At 39.1% G+C, this 18,311-nt stretch overlaps 1 protein-coding gene across 9 annotated transcripts in view; it reads left to right on the top strand.

Moving 5' to 3' along the window:
• The window catches only part of LOC116320711 (R3H domain-containing protein 2), a 54,347-nt gene extending 40,443 nt beyond the window's left edge, over positions 1 to 13,904 (top strand). For 6 of the 9 annotated variants that reach the window (XM_031740383.2, XM_031740381.2, XM_031740384.2 and 3 more), the window contains exons 17-27: positions 831 to 929; positions 2,799 to 3,092; positions 4,850 to 4,985; positions 5,992 to 6,149; positions 6,941 to 7,080; positions 7,226 to 7,326; positions 8,675 to 8,844; positions 9,118 to 9,262; positions 11,024 to 11,118; positions 11,797 to 11,881; positions 12,332 to 13,904. In XM_031740383.2, the coding sequence (XP_031596243.1) occupies positions 831 to 929; positions 2,799 to 3,092; positions 4,850 to 4,985; positions 5,992 to 6,149; positions 6,941 to 7,080; positions 7,226 to 7,326; positions 8,675 to 8,844; positions 9,118 to 9,262; positions 11,024 to 11,118; positions 11,797 to 11,881; positions 12,332 to 12,735 (1,827 nt within the window). In that variant the 3' untranslated portion in view covers positions 12,736 to 13,904. The remainder of the gene's footprint in view (positions 1 to 830; positions 930 to 2,798; positions 3,093 to 4,849; positions 4,986 to 5,991; positions 6,150 to 6,940; positions 7,081 to 7,225; positions 7,327 to 8,674; positions 8,845 to 9,117; positions 9,263 to 11,023; positions 11,119 to 11,796; positions 11,882 to 12,331) is intronic. The other 3 variants (XM_031740388.2, XM_031740386.2, XM_031740385.2) reach the window with 1 other exon arrangement.
• Positions 13,905 to 18,311: the final 4,407 nt, after the last annotated feature.

The following is an 18,311-nucleotide window of genomic DNA, read 5'->3' as shown; positions in this document are numbered from 1 at the left end:
CTTGTCAACACAGCTCATCAGTGAAAAAAGAATTTGAAATGAAAACTTGGCCTTCTCAATGTCCTACTCACAAACACTTTTATTACTTCTTTAAAGTGAAAGAATGGCCAAAAAAGTTGAAATGGCTACAGATAAGACATGCTCTTAATTAAAATAAAATAATTAAACCCAGAGTTGTTTAATATATGGTTGACGTCACTTTTACTTAGGCCTGCATGCCATATTTTTATTCTCCAGAGTGATGGAGAACTTTAAACACAGTTTTCTAACTATTACGGTTAGACACTGTGTGCATATTGTTCTACAATCACTTCCAGGGTGTAGTGACCTGAGGACATTCCGTTCTGAACATTTGGGATTAATGCATATCCCGTTACACCCTCATCAAACATATCAGGGAAAAAACAAAGAGACTTTGAAGGGGAATGGATGGAAACAAGTGCAGTGAATTGACAATATTCAGCTTATATATAGATACAGTGTCAACCATCCTCCTTTAACAGGGTTGGTTTTTCAAATAATGTCACAGTCGATAGTCTTTGATTGCACACATTTCCTTTCCTTCCTTTTTTTCTGAGTAGTAATAATTACACTTAATTTTTTATTTATAATTTGTTTGTGTAATATTTAGAAAAAAAACTTGATTTCCATTACTATCCTGTCTGCTCATTAACAACTTTTCCTTTGTGTTCTAACCCTCATTTTTCCTGTCTTCATTTCTGTTTTTCCCTTCTTTCCACTGCTTCTGATGCCGTGTTCTTTTCACTGCCTTGCTTCACTCTCTCTATGCTCTACCTCTTTATTTCATCCCTTTTTTTTGGTGTGTATAGCCGGTGGCGTCTCTGCAGCCCTCTCAGCCTGTCTCCTACTCCAGCCCTTCCTGCCCCCAGGTTCTCCTGCCAGTTTCTCCTCCCCAGCAGTACACAATGGTACTGACACGTATTATAGCTTCATCTCTTTTATACTCATTCAGTTAATGACTGACACTTACCTGATGCCATATCCTACTAAAAACTCTTGCACTCATTACTGTCCTGTTTACATTCACTCAGGGGAGTCAAAAAACATATCTTGGCTCTATCAAGATGTGAGTGTGTCTGCAAATACACTTAAGTAATAGCTTTTTCATATAAACTGGTGTTACTGTCTAAAGTGGATTCAGTGAGCAAATGTTGTGTCTGTAGTAACAAAAGAAATGGCAAGGATGTGTCCAGTTTGTTGCTGGCTACGTTTTTCTCTTTTAAATCGCTGCGTCTGTATGAGTGCGACCACGGTTGCCCACAGAAGCAGAGTTTGAGTTTGGTTGTGTTTACACTGAAACAGTCATTTGAAAAAGAGTTTTCACTTGACTCTATGCAGTCCTTTCTAAAATTACTTACTGCTTCCATAATAATGAAGAGGATAAGCAGCACTTTTCTTATATGGATAATCAAATGCACTTGATTAACTGATCATCAGCAAGTGTAACCACCTCTCCAGGACTGGGCATCCCTACAAAGTCACACAGGATCAAACCACCCCAAAAAAACATAATTAAAAAAAAAATGTGATACTCTACTGGCCTCAGTTACCTTGTTAAATATTAAAAGTTCATGCAGTACAATTAGAAAACGACTATGAGTTTTTGGGAAGCGTTACCAGAAGCTGTAACCTGAAGCAGCTTTCTAAACGAAGCACAGCTTGTTTTCTTCCCCAGGGCCTTGCAATCACTCACTCAACCATGAAATCCTCTGTATACCAAAGTATTCTAGAGTCAGATCTATCTGGGAGCAAAAGGTGGCTGAAACCTGTCACACACCCTGGGATCATTGTCCTGTTGCAACAGTCATGCAACAGGACAATGATCCCAAGCACAGCAGCAAATCTACAACAGAATAACTGGAAAAGAAAAGACTCAACGTGGTGTAATGGCCCCAGTCAAAGATGAGTTCTGCCTGATTTAAAATGCCCTGTTGGGACCTTAAGAGAGCTAAGCATAAATAATAACCTACAAATTTCAATGAACTGTAAAGTCAAGTGTGTGAAAATTCATCCAGAGGTGATGTGAGAGACTGATGAAGCCACACAGAAAACACATATTTTATGCTTTCGGATGGTCCTGCAAGCAGGTGTTTTTTTTTGTTGTTGTTGTTTTTTGGGGGGTTTTTAAACAAAATTGTGTAGACTCCTTTGAAAACTTTCTTTTTCACATGACTGTATGTAAAGCAATGACAGATTAAACCAGTATAAACTTCAGTGTCTAATTTTAGATTTTCCAGCATACAACAAAGTCAATACTCCTGTCATATTTTCTGAATGTTTGCAGTGGTGTTTGGATTCTGCAAAAATAATAATAATAATGATGTGTTTAACTGTATATGTATATACTCAAAGTAATAAATTACAGACACTTTAATGTGAGACATATTTGACCAGGTCACCTTTTCTTTTCCACACACAAGTCACTCTGGTTTTGAGCAGGATTGCTAGATATACTCATTTTGTACTAAGTGCAGTGAGATAAAAATGGTATTGATCCTGTGATCAGATTTAGAATACTTTACATAATTTCCTTAAGGATTGTTAATCTCTGTTATCTGTGATTGGTAACATGGGTAGCAGAAGTGTTTTCCAAAATGACACAATGACCCTTTAATAATCATAGTAGGAGTCGTTTTAGACCATTTAGGCTGTTGGAGATCATTGTTAATTACTTAATATGTCCTAAAATGCGTCTCCAAAATCAAAAAACAGTACTGATATAGGAGTGTCACCTACAAGTCACAACCAACTAATGGCATTATTCCCATTCTACCCAGGGAGAAGAGCTGGCACCCCAGTTCACACAGATGACACTGAGTCGGCAGGGCTCCAGTGAGAACCCCGAGCCTCCCCCTATGTATCAGGCTACTCCCCCAGTGCTGCCGCAGCACCCCCCACCTCAGACCAGCTACATTATGGCCACTACGGGTCAACCTTTGCCACCTCCGTCTGGTTATCAGCCCACCACTGGACACCCCCATCCTCCACCTCCACCGCCTCCTCCATCCCAGCCTGTCATGCAGGCCGCACCACCTCCACAAGGCTACATGCAGCCCCCTCCACCTCAGCAGGTATGCATTCCTCCACAGGTGGGCAGATAAAAACAGCAGACATGCCTTTTAGATTTAAATTCAGTTTCCACAGTTTGTCAGCTTTGATTGAATATTGATGTAGCTGATATCTGGAGGCAACCATACCCAAGGATTACATGATTAATGAAATGTAACACAAGGTAATAAATAAAACAGACCTGTGTATGACTTTCATATCGGGTAGTTAAAATGTATTTGCAAACATAAATTAATATTTCTGTTAGATTTGTATTGTTGATTGTCATTTATGCTTAGAAATATCTACTCATATATGCTTAGAGTTGTATAATCAATGTCATGTTGGTAGAGGTTTGATCCTTAGTAGTCTGTGGAGACTCTGTGTGCCTCCCGGAGCACTCTGGCATGCACACACAACTTAAGGTCAGGAGAGAGGTTATATCTGCTCTTACTGATATATGGTATAGCAAACACACGTATATCTGTTTAAGTCTAAGTGCCTTTTGTTTAGCTGGACTTCCAGACCAGCAGGTTTAGGGAAGTCATTTATGGGGTCACACTCTGACAATCATTACCTAGAACAGCACTCTAGACCGAAGGCAAAGTAATTAACTTCGTGATATGTCAGTTAGCAAAGCTGTCACAAATATCATGGAACATTTGCAAAATGTTCTGTTTTTACGGCTTTTCATCAGGCTTTTCACTCATTGGATTTTATCAAAAGTTATATACGCACTATTTGTAATTGCAAATTTAGTTTTGACATGTTGTGCAGTTTTCTTTATACAGATTGATCCTGGTTGACACTTAAAAATAGCTTTGATTCTGTGTGCTTTTATTTTATAGTTGTAATCTCTGACCTTTATAGCCATTTATTGCTGGTTGTTGGTGCATTGTAGTGTAGTGTACTGTAGTGTTTCTGTTGGCGAGTCAGTATGATCATAAAAAATTGGTGGCCATACAGTCGTCAAGAGACTGAATCACAATGTTGTATGGTGAAATATAATTAACCTGCACCCCAGCAAACTTGTGGACGCAGAAGTATAATCACACCTTTGAGTGGAGTTGCTTGTCTTTTGTTTTAGCTCATCGTTTTGATTTACTGTCACTTTTTTCCTATGTTGTAAATGTCCTCCACATATTTTCTGGCTACAACAAATTTTGCGAAATAATCTTAAGATGCAGCACGTCTTTGCTCGGGTTCTCTCCAGGTACTCTGGCTTCCTTCTACATCCAACGACATGCAGTTAGTGCGGTTTGGTTAATTGGTGATTCTAAATTGCCCACAGCTGTGATGTGAGTCTTGAGAGTCTCTTTTTGTAGCTGGGATATCCGCCTGCAAACCCTGATAAGGATAAGTGGAAGAAGATGGATGGAGTTGCTTGAAAACCATCCAGTTGAAGTAAAATAACGAATGATGAATGTTATTTGCTAAAGGTCTAAATAAGCAATTTTTAACAGAGCGGAAATGTTTACTGCTTTAAATACAAGACTTACTACAACTATTCCAGCTTTCATGCTGATAATCCTGTCCTGACACATTTGCTTTAGTGAAATTTAAGGACTAAGTATGTATGAAAGTCTTTATTACTGTTAATTTGCTTTCTAAATTTAAGTAAAATGTGATTTGAGAATTTGATGGTTTGCAAAAGCAAAATAATATGGTAGTTTATTACTTCTACACTAAAAATTGTCTACACCAGTGTGGTTCAGCTATTCTTCCCTTCAAAGTTCAGTAAATACAGATAACTGAACTTTGGTTTGTTATTTCTACGCAGATACAGGTTTCATACTACCCTCCTGGTCAGTATCCAAGCTCAGGCCAGCAGTACCGTGTGCCCCAGCCAATGTCCCACCAGGTGTCTTACCCAACCCAACGCACACAACCCATGCCTCAGCCAGCACAGCAGTCAGGTCAGTTGATTTTCATGTGCTGTGCATCATCAGACAACGTGATATGCAAAAAAAAAAAAAAAATCTTTTTTCATATACAAAGACATAAATACTGCCATTTGCAGCAAATGGGCATTAAAAAGAGGCCTTTGTCAAATGTTGATGCACATTTACTTTTTATTGCATATTAATGTGTTTTTATTTTATTTTGGTTTTCAGTCTATTGAGAACTGGAAGACAGGGTTTTAATGTGTATTTGAAACAGATGTTGTATACTTAAGTTCAAAATTATTATTTGTCCACGTAGTTGTACTTACTGGAAATTATATTGGGGATAAAGTCCAGTCAATTTTGGAACTGTAAATGTTTTCCACAGCAAAAAATTCCCAAGTCACATTTGCTTTTAAATCTACCAGGTGAAAGGTTGGAGTGAAACAGCCGTGCCTGCTTGTTCATCCAAGTCCAATACAATCAGATAAATATAGCACTATTTTTCCTTTTTTTTCCTGGAAAAAGTTGTCAGGCGCCAGCATTGTATGGTTTGTGAAGTCTGGCTGTTTGTATAGTAAGTGACTGACAGTGTTGACAACCTAAAAGGACTTTGGATTATAATGGACATCTGCCAAAACCACGTAGTTCATGAACATGAAGGTCAGAAAGACCCTACATTACAACATGCCTGCAGTCTGGTCTAAAATATAAGATTTGTGATGGTGAAGATTTATACTCATAGAACATCAAAATTCATGAATTAATTTATATTATGTTTAAGCATGTAAGCTTAAAGTGAAGGTACATTTCAGTTTTGGTGAGTTATGTGATTGTCAGTGTTCTGTAAATTGTTTTCTTCTTTTTCCTTTTTATTTAATACATTATTCTCTTTTTTGACATTAATGCTTATTATGTCCTGTTGTTCTGTGAATTATTTAAAGGCCCAACTACTCCTCTTCATCCCCTTTCCTCCCGTCTGTAATATACTGTGGTTTTACTTTAAATATTTTTAGTTTTAAATTATTTTGGTCATCAGGTCTTCAGACCATGATGCCCAGCCAGCAGCCGAGTTACCAGGGCATGATGTCTGTGCAACAACCCCAAAATCCTGGACTGCTCAATTCACAGAGAGCAGGAATGGGAGGACAAATGCAGAGCATAATGGTTCAGTACCCACAGATGCCTTCATATCAGGTATGCAACTGTAGGAGTTGATAAAGGATACTAGTCAACAGTCATATCTTTCTTTGGTTAACGTGACTAGTTGATGATTACAGAACTGTCAGGGGGTTAAGCAAAAGTTAAGCATTTCCAGTATCTAAACCACATGCGGCTCAATGTTAAAACAGCGCCATCTGGTGTACAGTTGAAACATCATTTTATGTCTGTGAAACAGATGTGGAGCGTACGGTCCTAAAACTGCAACAAGCTTAACAAAACAAGCTAAGCAAATATTTTGAAAGTAGAGCTGTTTTTCCGCTGTACTGATACAGATAAGAGTTAAAAGAACTGATCAGATCTAACTCAGGTTTGTGCCAGTGGTTTATTTAGAGTCAGGGGTGCAGCTGCAGAAAGCTGTCGCTCTTTGCCAGTGTAGTTTGTGTTGTGTGTAGGCACCGAAGAACATCTTGACCCTGTGTTGGCAGCCAAAAAAGCTTGCATTTATAGTCCATGTTGCGATGATATTTTACTAAAATGTGCTAACATGGAGTTTTGATTATGTGGTTTAGATTGTGAATTGAATAAGGTTGCCGCTCAGAGGCAACTGAAAATCTGCTACTGTGATATTCCAAACACACCAATATACAGCAAAGAGTTGCGCTGAATATCTGCTGCTTCTTAAACAATAACAAAAGTTGTGCAAAGTGTAACACAGGTTTAACACGAGTATCTACCTAATGATCTTTGTCAGAAGACCACTAGACCCATCAGTACACATTCCTGAACTGGACCTTTTTTTTTCTTGACCTTTGACACTTTGCTAGGTACCTGTGGGTAATGAAAATCAGCAGGTGGTGCAGCAGCAGTACCAGCAGCAGGTCATGGTCCCAGTCAGCCAGTCTGTCCAGGGGCCCATGCCTGTTTACTACAGTGTTATCACACCCACACAGCAGAATAGCACAAGGTAGGTGCTTGAAAACATGTTATTCCAGCAAGAGATTTAATAATAACCTTGAAGTATTTGAAATGTTTGTTTCCCCTGATTTTAATATAACCATCCCCAATGTGGTTATGTTCTTCATCTTTTTATGTGTCTGTCTATCCTGCAGTCCATCAGTAGGTTACCTGCAGCCCCCCAGCTCTGAGCAGTATCAGATAACACAGTCACCATCCCCCTGCAACCCTCCACAGTTGCAGCAGCAATATTCAGGTGAGGCTTGATGTCAGCAGATTGTAAAGATGAATATTTTTAGGATTTTATATGCTGTTTATATTTATATGTACTTATATGCTTTATAAAAGTGTAGGCTCCTAAAAAGAAAACAATCTAAAAACTGTTTTAGATTGTTGCAGTCCCAGGTACATCTGTATTTGAGTATATACTAGTGCTGACCTGATGAAGTCATAGTGTGCTTAAATCTACAAACACTATGTTGACTAATCTTAGTTGCAACTGTCCTTTACAAAATTAGATGAAAGGTATTTGGGTAAGAGTTCAGACAAAGGTACATGGGGTTCACATGTTTAACACGTAACTCGGTGTACTTCAAGGCCCCCCCCCCTCCCACCTTTTTTTTTTTTTTTTTAAGAAATCGGGGAAAAACAATAATGTTTAACCTCAAATTAGGTCAGGTTTATTTTTATGTATTCATAGAGTAATGTGATTGGTCAGGAAATGAGATGTATCTCTAAAAGTGACATTGTTCTTCAATGTTTTCCGCAGTTTTGCTTCATTTGTGACAATTAATAATTTTATCTGATTTTAAATTATGTGTGATAGTTTTAACTTTTGCTTGGATGCATATTGAAGGAAATGCTGGATCATTTTCACCAGTATCCAGCCTTAAACCTGTTACAATGTCACAGTAGTCATCTACTTGACTGAACACTGAAAGTCTGATAATTGGCCAAATGCAAAGGTGTCATAATAACTCTAAGGTGCTATTTTTTTTTTCTATATGCTTCTCGTTCTTGTGGTGGTTCTTGCTTAAACAGAGGGGAGAAAATAATGAAAAAATTAATTTAAATAAGTCAGCTTGGTTGGCATTTATAAAAAGTATGCAAACAGCTGATCTAATGCAGGTGTACAAAGATATAAAGACATCTTAATTATAAAACTATATTTTTAATGGTTATAAGTTCTCTCAATATGTCTGTCATGTTATAATAAATGCCTTAATATTATATTGTTCATTATCTGTTTTTAAAGCAGCTCCCACTCATGGATGAACGGAGATTAATTAGATTAATAGTTGTCTGCACTATAATTTAATATATAATATATGTGGCTTACTAAAGTCATTTAAAGTCTTGGAATTGCTCAGTTGTCACTCTTAAAAGGAAACTGGTATTTTAATTATCTCGCCAGGTCTCTCTTGGAAATAAGATTTTTAATCTCAGTGAGATTTTTACCTGGATAAATAAAGGACTAATAAATAAATTGTGTAAAGCTGCCTTTGTGCTGAATCAAGTATTTATCTTTCAAAAGATATGAAACGTATTTCACTACACACATATTGATATTATTATGTTACACGTGTCTGTTTGTGCTCTCTCAGGAGTACCACCTTCTGGGCCTGGGGTGATGGTCATGCAGCTCAGTGTACCCAATGGACCCCAGCCTTCCCAGAATCCCCCTCTTGTCCAGTGGAACCCATGCAAGTACTACAGCATAGAGCAAAGGGCAAGCAAGCCAGGCGAGCTCTACAAACCTGACAACACTCCACAGGTACACACGTGCATGCAAGCCTTCTTGATCAGGGTGGAATTATTTATTAATGCAACAAACCTCATTAATTCAATCTGCAACTCGCATGTCCGTGTGTGTACTGTCTTTTCATTAACATCTCCACACCCTAGCTGTGATCTGTGATTCTCTTTAAAAGCTGTTTAGGTCAGGAGGCTCTTTGAATCTGATGAATGAGTAAAGATTTTGAACTTAAATTACCATCAATTAATCAGAACAATATTATAATTTCTCTTATTTTTGCTGTGTGTATAGGCCAGTACTCAGCTGACGAGTCCCCTGGCCTCCCCCACTCAGTCTCCCACCCCGTCACCTTCTGGCAGCGTCAACAGTGTCTGTCCAGGCCTGGGACCATTACCCCTCATTTCTCAGTTTCCCCGGCCAGGAGGGCCAGCTCAAGGTATGAGTGAAGGTTCAAATCCATAAACAGATACATAACAGATACTGGCTGTTCATGAGTAAGTTTTCATACACAATGTAAAAAATATTGCAGGTCTCCAATTGAATATCATCCCAGTATAGCCCCTAGACTCACAAATACATAAAGTACACTTAAGGCTTTGATTTGTGTCCCATGTTGCCCTTTCATAGTCTTCTCAACAGCTTTACGCATCCATAAAAGTCTGGACTAGTCAGCAGTAGTATAGTTTTGCCATGTTAGCTGTGTTTGTGCAACCATTTACAGCAGCATTGATGAAATGTTGTTTTATACATTTAAGGTTTCGCCCCAGATGAGTTATTTATAGCAGTGGTTCTTAGTTCCCTTTAGTGAAGTTTGGAGACCCTCAGAAGGGATCCCAAAAAGAATCTCTTGTGAGGTCATAAAATTGTGCTTTATCTATAAAGAATGCACCTATACAGCCAATTTACAAAAAAAATCTTATTTCGCCCTTTACTCTCTGACTTCTTATCATGTTCTAACCAACATCTTATCTTTTTGCCTGTACAAACTCTAAAATGATTGTGACACATCAGGTCAATCTGTTATGAAATCACCTACTGCAACAAGGGTGTAATAGACTGTTCATGTTCATTCGTGGCTTTGCTTATTAGCCATTTAGGTGGCGAGCATGGAGTCTATAACCATAAAAAGCAATTGGGCTAAAGCATTACGATTATTCTCTAAGTTGTCCTTGATAAAATTGCTCTTTCCTGTAATAGTTTCTTGCTCCCCAAAAGTTTGAGACCCCCTGGTTAAAATATTATGAGTGCAACTTTGATTTAAAACAAACAAATAAATAAATAAATAAATGAATAAATAAATAAATAAATAAATAAAAATTGTATTCGCCCAGCTTGGTTGGTTGAAAAGAGGATTAGTGCACAAAAAACAATCCTCCTGATGCAGGTGTGCTTTTAGCCCTTGTTAGGTTTGTGCTCTTTCACCAGTTGCATCAGCAACCCTCTAAAGCATGTTGGGTGGCTTTTGGCTGCAAACCAGTGAACAAATGATGGCTTCACCTCAGCAAATTCACATGACTGGCATCATGCCACCTGGTCAAACCTTCTGCATACACACATAAGTTTACCTCATCACTGTCCTCTGGCCTATTTTTACTCTTTGAAATGTACGGTTACACGTACAAACAGGCTCTTGCATCAGTTTGCGATACTACATCTCCACAGTGCATCTTTATTGCATTTATAATGTATAATAAATACTGTAGTAGTCAGCTGACCCATAGATGACTTTAGGTGGTTTCCATATTTTTTTCTTTTAGCTTCTTCCAAATCTTTATTGGAGTAATTTTCCAATTTAATTTACCAGTATACATTATACGTATCCATTTTGACTGTTGAGTGTTAGTGTATTTAGAGTATGTTAGGTTTTCAAAACTAGTGAAAATCATTCATGCTTATCCATTTAGATTACACTTATGTTCATCTGGTTACAACAAAATAAGAAGTGGTTTCTGTCTCTTGTAATTAGTTTTGAAATGATGTTCTCACATGTCATCGGACCTCTTTTATTGAGCACTGCACTCCCAGACACACAAACATGGTCTTCCTTTAAACGCTGCATTCAGTACATACGTCTGATATGTTTATTATTACTCACTTTAACTTGACAGGTGCTGCATATATTTGCAAAATGGATTACAGCACTGTTTTCAAGCTTTGGCTGAGGTTTTAATTTTAATTCACCATTTGAATTGTGCAGGTGATGGTCGCTACTCTCTTTTGGGGCAGCCCCTCCAGTATAGTCTGTGTCCCCCACACCTCATGCACAGTCAGTCCTCCTACAGCTCTCATCAGGTTAGTATTGACAAGCCTTTGTCCTGAATTCCAACCTAATGATTAGGGTATTGACTTATATTGATGTTTTCTAGTAAAAGCCTTTTAGTTTGTCAGTGTCTCTGGTTTAAACATATTGCTTTAGTTTGTGGACATTTATTTTTCGTTTGGGCACTGTCATGAATTCTGGAGTGTAAAAACTTACCACCAGCTACAGAACTGTTTTTGAAGAAACAATAAATCTGTATGCATTTGAAGAAACTGACAGCCTCTTAAGAATGACATTTTTGTTACTATGACACAAGGAGAAACTGCTCTTTTGTTATTTTGTTATTCCTTAATATTCATTTGATTTGAATTTATTGCTGATTGAGACCCATTGATTATCTGTCTGGGCTCTGTGATTAAAGTGCTCCAGAGTTGAGAATCACACAACTTTTCTGCGTTACAGTCATAAAATGTGGACTTTGAAGGATTAAAGCTCTTTTTAGAGCACGTTGTGTAGCTAAAGTGCAGTGTTGTTTCAAAAATTTAAAATCCGTTAGCTGTCATTTTGTCTCTCTGCTGCTGACCTTCCAGTGCCCACGAACTGTGCAGTCTGGTGAAATGTTTTTAAGGGTGCAACTGATATCACATACCCCCACCTAGTCTCCTCCTTTGTTACTGCATCTTTATACGAGTCTTATCTGATCTGTTCAGGGCCAAGGAGTAATGAAGCACGGAGCACGAGGGAAAAAACAAACACTCAAATCTGCATCAACAGATCTTGGTACCACTGATGTAGGTAAGTTAGAAATCCACCATCACAGACCAGCATAAATTGGCAAGTGTCCTTTCATTTTGTGCTGGTATGTTTTTAAACATAGTTACACAACTTAAAAGAACCCTCTGAGTTTCAACATTCAGTGTGTTGTTTTTGTAACAACACAGCTTCTTAACTCGACTGGAATCTGCAGTTTACAGACTCCTTTATTCTTCTGTATCTTTATAAAACCCGAGAATTTGTGGCACGTATAAGACATGCATGAGAAAGAGTTGCCGTATCTTCTTTTCTTGTCCGAGGACGTGAGGATTATAAAAGCTTGTTACTTAGGTGAAAGTATTTTCCTAGAGGAAAGCAAAGACTGTCTATGTGCGACTTTATTATTTTTGGTAGCCTATATTCCTGTGCTTTTTTTGTTTTCCTCACATTATATGGAGTTCATTAGTATTATCATTGTCTCTCCTCGTTCAGTGGTGAGTCGAGTACTCGAGGTGACAGACCTGCCGGAGGGGATCACACGTCCAGAGGCTGAAAAGCTCTTCAACCAGCTGTCGCTGTGCGGTGCCAAGATCCAGTGGCTGAAGGAGCCCCAAGGAGGCCGAGGAGGAGCAGGGGGCTGCGGTCCCTGTCCTGGTGCTGGGCCTTCAGGGCCAGGAGCAACAGTGGGCCCCGGAGCTAGCATGGGAGCTGGGGGAGCGAAGGGCGACGGAAACGACCCAGCTCACCTCTACACAGTAGTGGCAGTGTTCCCCAACACCATGGCTGCCCAGAGTGCTTCCTTCAAACTTAACAACAGTGGGGCCAGCCTCTTCAAACTGAGGGCCGCCAAAAAGAACTATGACCTACGCGTGCTGGAGAGAGCCAGTTCTCAGTGAGAGGAAAAGAGAGGGGGAGGAACGAAGGTGAAAGACAGACAGAGAGAGAGAGACACTTGGTGGAGTGGTGGAAAAGGGAGGAGGACTGAGGGGGACTGCTCTTAGTGTACAATTCAAAAATGAATTAAAAAAAAAAACTTGATTTAAATGATGTGTCAAATGTATAAAAGGGAAGAGGGTGTGAATCATGAGGTGGCTGGTGTTTGGTTGCAAATATGATTTTGTTTGTTTTTATTCATTGTTTTTCTTTTGTATTTATATCGCAGAAGAGCACACAAGACACGCGAGCATGTGTTTCACTGTTGCCGTGGAATGTGTGCTGCCATGATACAAAAACACACATAACAGAAACACAAGTGCAGGCAACAGGGTCACGTAGCACATAACAAAAACACACTGGACAGTCGACCTCAGTCAAACCTTTTCCTCCTCTTCCTCCCTCCCCTCCCTGACCCTTCCTCCTTTTTTTCTGCCAGCGCTTTCTCACCTTCCTCGACTTTCCGTCACACAGTCGTCTCTTTATCTCACATATTTATAAATTTTCATACGGCACAGTTGCGCACTCTCCGCTTTCCCCTGCTGCTCCCCCCTCTTGCCATGTCTCAGACTGCCTCCTATCTTTCTCTGCTCCTCTGTCCCTCTCATGTATTCTGTCACTGCTCTCTCCTCTCTTGCTTTGTTTGCCTTACTGCTGTTGTGGGTTTCTGTATTGCGCCGTTTCTTTTTCTTTTCTTTTTTTCTCAGAAGTTTTTCTTTGTTTGTTTTTTGGGGTTCAATATATTTATATAAGTGATGTAAGGAATAAAAGAAATCTATATATTCGGTGAATTTTTTTTCTTTTCCTCCCCCCCCGAGTGACAAAGGTTAGGCCTTCCTCCTTTATCCCTTTATTCCTTCCCTCTTCATCCCCGCTCCTCTTCCCATCTTTTTTTTTTCCTTACTGCCCTCTACCTCACTTCTTCTGCCCCTCTCCTCTCTCCCACAGTCGCCCCACATGCCCCAGCTCCACCCCCCAGACGCCCCATTGTGTTTGCGTTTTTTCGTTGACAGCTGTGCAGAACGTATCAGAAGAAGTAGTAAAAGTGCACAATGATTGCATATGTCTACTGTAAATTTTATTTAATCTGTTATTTTTTTTGTTTGTTTTTAAAAATATAAAAGTCGAGAAAAAAAATCTATGAAAACATGCTGTGTCGTGGTTTGTTGTACTGATTTACTGAAGCTGACTGTGACGTCTGAACCTAGAGGTGGTATCCTGCAAAAGTGCTTTGCAGTCTTCTCTCCTGCCTGGTAGAAGGTCTATCCACCTTGCATTTTTTTAAAAGTTTTTTGCCTCTCTGCAGTAACAGCCATATTTAGGAATCATCTACTGTCATGGCTAAAATTTTTGTAGGCCAATCAAAATTTCCCTTATTGGCCAAGCTTTCAAAGACACCAGGATTATGAACATACAAACTAATATAGTAGACATGCAATTCCAATAAATGTTTCTGAGCCCTTTACCCCTTAAACCAGGTTTATACTCTTATAATGTCAAGTGAGAACTGTTGGGCTACACCTCGCAATCCAGATTTATAAACGAAAGCACGTGCAGACTGTCTCTGCAAATATTTGTGAATGAATAGGTCATCCTAAACAGCTCTCTGAATTTGAGCACGTTACTGTAATGGGACCGTGCCTTTGCAACAACTTAGTTCATAGATTTTCTTCTATCTTTTAGATTTTCCACAATCGGCTGTAAGTGGTATTGTGGCAAAGTGGAAGTTAGACAGCAGGGTCACCAAGTCTTGAGCAACGGCACACTTTGTGATAGATGAAGAACCTGCTGACTCTAACTGCACAGTTTCAACCCTTTGGTTGTGTGGTGATGTTAATGTCGATGCACCAGGAGCTCCATGGCATGGGTTTCCATAGCAAGCAACTCCTGTAGGTGTGATGTGTGCGTGGCCCATATTATGCGTTTCATGTTGTTATTGAACTCATTGATATTAAGAGAACCTACTGAGAAAAAAGAAAGTCTGCTCCGTTCCAGAAAAAAATAGGCATACATTGGGTGTTACTTATAACTTTGACACCTGGGTGTTCATCAGTCCACAATAAGACAAATTGCAGCAGATGGAGGTCACATTGTAAGAACAACCAGTGAGTAACAGTAAAATAAATGTATTTTTGTAGCCACTATAAGAAATTATCTGAATTTGGGGGGGGCATGATGGTTGAAGGACACAAAACCATGTAGTGTTGCATTTCTGCATCCTGGCTCAAATTGCCTGGATGCTCCAACCTGCATCAGGGACCAGTTCCTATGGACAGAAGTTTAACTTTTTTACACGAGTACGTTTGGAGGAAGAAAGAAGTGCTGCACACCAACATCTAATCCAAAAATGGGAAACATCTGATGGAGGTTCTCTGGGTTAAGTTGGTTACTTGACATTTGTGAACTTGAATGATCTCTCAGCTGTGCTGCTGTTGATATAGGCTGCTGTTAAAATTAAATTTCATAAAAGGTTTTTCTTTGTCAGAATTATTGATTTATGAATATTTGCTTGCAGGAACTGAAAACTAATTAGCAATAATATTCAAGCCCTAATTTCAGTACTTTGTAGAAACCTATTTAATTACAGTTTTGAGAGTTGTTGGGAAAGTCTCTGCAGGCTTTACAAATCCGGATTAGGGCAGTTTATCCCGTTCCTCCTGACAGATCATCTCATGTTCCCTCATATTCAATGTGAACTCTGTGTGTCTGATAGTACTGCGCTGTATAATTCCAGTGCTAAAACAATGAAATCCTCATTAAAGACAGAATGCCTTTTACTTTAGATTCCTCTAGATCTTTGAGGCATAATTTAAGATCTGCTTCATGGTAATAAGTCGGTTTCTGTTGATTCTTGTTCTCAGAGCTGAAGGCAAAGACAAAGTAAATCAAGTTGCTTTAGCTTCCAAACAAATATCATCAAGGTACCATTAAAGCATCAGTGCTAAATTGCTTATTTACAATAGATCCAAACAGAAAACCGAGCAAAATTACTTTGCAGACAGTTTATTCAGAAAGAGAGCCACTTGTTCTTGCATGTCTTCATAAGATAAACAAGTAACAGGTTGAGTCATCTTGGAAGGCGGGGTCATTTGACAGCTTTTTAAACTCATCCTGAGGTGAGGTCTCCTTGTGTTCCTCCTCCTCACCCTTTAAAGATGTTTGATAGAAAAAATGAGGTTAGTACAGAGACTAAATATAAAGTCTGATTTGAACAAAGATTAAAGAATGTGCAAGTGGAACAAGTGCATTAACTAATGCAGATTTTTAGTTGATTAAAAAGCTGCAAGAGAAGCATTAAGTTCTGCAGGTCCAGTGGGTCCCATAAACAGACTTAAAGGACACTCTTCTCTTGCCTGTATGACATTCACAGGAAGTGGGGTCTCTTGGTATTCTGGGGGCACTGAGTTTGTCTCACACCGAAACTGGAGGACGACAGCTTCCTTCATGTTCAGTTTCAGCTAACCCCAGAGTTAAGGAGATCTGCTCACTGCAGCTGTTGCCTCCAGACAACAGCCTGATGAGTCAGTCCACTTTTTCTCTTGTGATGGGATGGATCTTATTTTTCGTACAGATTTTGGCAGCTTTCTGGATCAGCCACTTGCTGAAATCTGATATTTTTTCTGTTGTCTGACCTGGAATTTCTTCAGCTTTTAGGACGGATTTCAGTGCGTAGATTATAAACACCAGCATCTCTTTGCATGCTCTGCAACTAAAGAAATGGCAGTGGGTACCGACAGTAAAAGTGAGAACTGTATCATCCACTGACGATTTTATGGTTTTGACCAGAACAGTGATGATACTGTCAGAAATTTCCATAATGTTCTCTGTGTTTTTGGTTGATGTGCTAACAGGTATATCAGCCCTTAGCATGCCTCGTTGAAGAAGCTACGCAGACTCTGCTTGATGTTTCACTCAGTGATGCCAAAGTTCTACCTGAGAAACTCAAAGGGAACCCTGTGGTCTGCTCCGCATAGCTTGGAAGAGTTGGGAGCAATTGGTTGCTGGGTTGTGATAGAATATGAATGATTTTATTTGCGACGACATGCAGCAAAGTGTAAAACATATTGGTCATCTTCTTTGTCACATCATTGTCACAAACACCTGTGGCCATTTCTTCATGTTGCCTAAAATAGAAAGAAAAGAAAAGAAAGCACAGTAACAAAAGTGAAATGGGACGGTAAAGCAAATGTTTAATTTTATGATGTTTATGAGTGTAGAAAAAAGGAGAACCTACTTTTTACTTAGGCTGTAAATAAACTCTTTGACAAAGATGTTTTTCAGGTCAGCGAGCACTTTTACACTGTTGTCCTGCTGTCTGTCCTGTTCGGAGGCTTGTGGAGGTATGATGTTGGACTTGGCCAGGTCTTTCTTTTGGACTGAAGACCTCTCTCTGAGAAACTCTTTAGATAGAGATGATCTGAAGGCAGATTGCTTGACTTTTACTGCTCCTTGTGTACCATCTTTATTCACTTGTGTTGTTTGGGATGAAGGAGCTGAAAGAGTTTCAGGGCTGCCCTCTGCCGTGGCAGTCTTATCTAGTTCCTGTTGTCCTGCTTCATTATGAGTTTTTACCTCCGGTTTCTGTCCAAAGTGGGGCAACTTTGCTGTCTTCATCGTTTTGCACAACTTAAATTTCTTATTTTTTAGATCGTGATGAATTTTTTGTCTTGAGGGACTGGGTATGGGAGCCATCTCGATTGCCAGATGGTTCTTTGTGTTTTCAAGTGTCTCTTCTTGGTGAAGTTGGTTAGCAGAGGAGACCGTCTTGATGCTTTGACTAATGGAGTGTCTGCAGGCTCAATCTATCAGTCTCACTTTTAAATTTTCTGCCAAGTTGTTCATTTTATCCGTATCCAAGGGTTTTGTCTGAAATTTCTTTGAATTCATCCAGATGATGGAAAAAATCTAATAATCTAATAAAAGTTTAATAATAAAAAGAGCATTTTTCTTTGTTACCTGTCTGTGCTGAGACATCTTCAGAATGCAGAGCTGAGACGAGTGTAATTGGCATTTCTATTACATCACTTATGTTCTCTGGCTGTGTCACAGAGTTCCATTCTAGCACACATGCACACTCGTTTTCATATCTTAGTGAGGACATCTCATTGACATAATGCTTTCCCTAGCCGTCTACTCTAACCCTCACCATAAAAAATGAATGCCTAATCTTAAGCATTAGCCTAAATCTAACCATAACCTAATTGTAACCCTGACACTAAAACCACATTTTGAGTCTCAAAAATACCTTCAAACTCGTGGGGACAGGCATTTTGTTCCCATAAGTGACTGTTGGTCCCCACAAGTATAGTAGAATGCCAATTTTCTGTCCTTGTATGTAACAATAAGAATCAAATTGTCATGATCAAGAGTTTATATATGCTTGTATCCTCACTTACATACATAATTTTACATTAGACTCTTATCAAATTCACCTTTTCCTTTAAAAAAAAATAAACACAAATGCACAACATTCCTTCATCTTCTTGGTGCATGCTCAATCATCCGGGTAAGTAAATCTAACTAAACTAGCACCACTGAA

Source organism: Oreochromis aureus, linkage group 5 (assembly GCF_013358895.1).
Source record: "Oreochromis aureus strain Israel breed Guangdong linkage group 5, ZZ_aureus, whole genome shotgun sequence".
NCBI classification, from domain to species: domain Eukaryota; kingdom Metazoa; phylum Chordata; class Actinopteri; order Cichliformes; family Cichlidae; genus Oreochromis; species Oreochromis aureus.
This window is presented reverse-complemented; position numbering and strand designations above follow the sequence as displayed.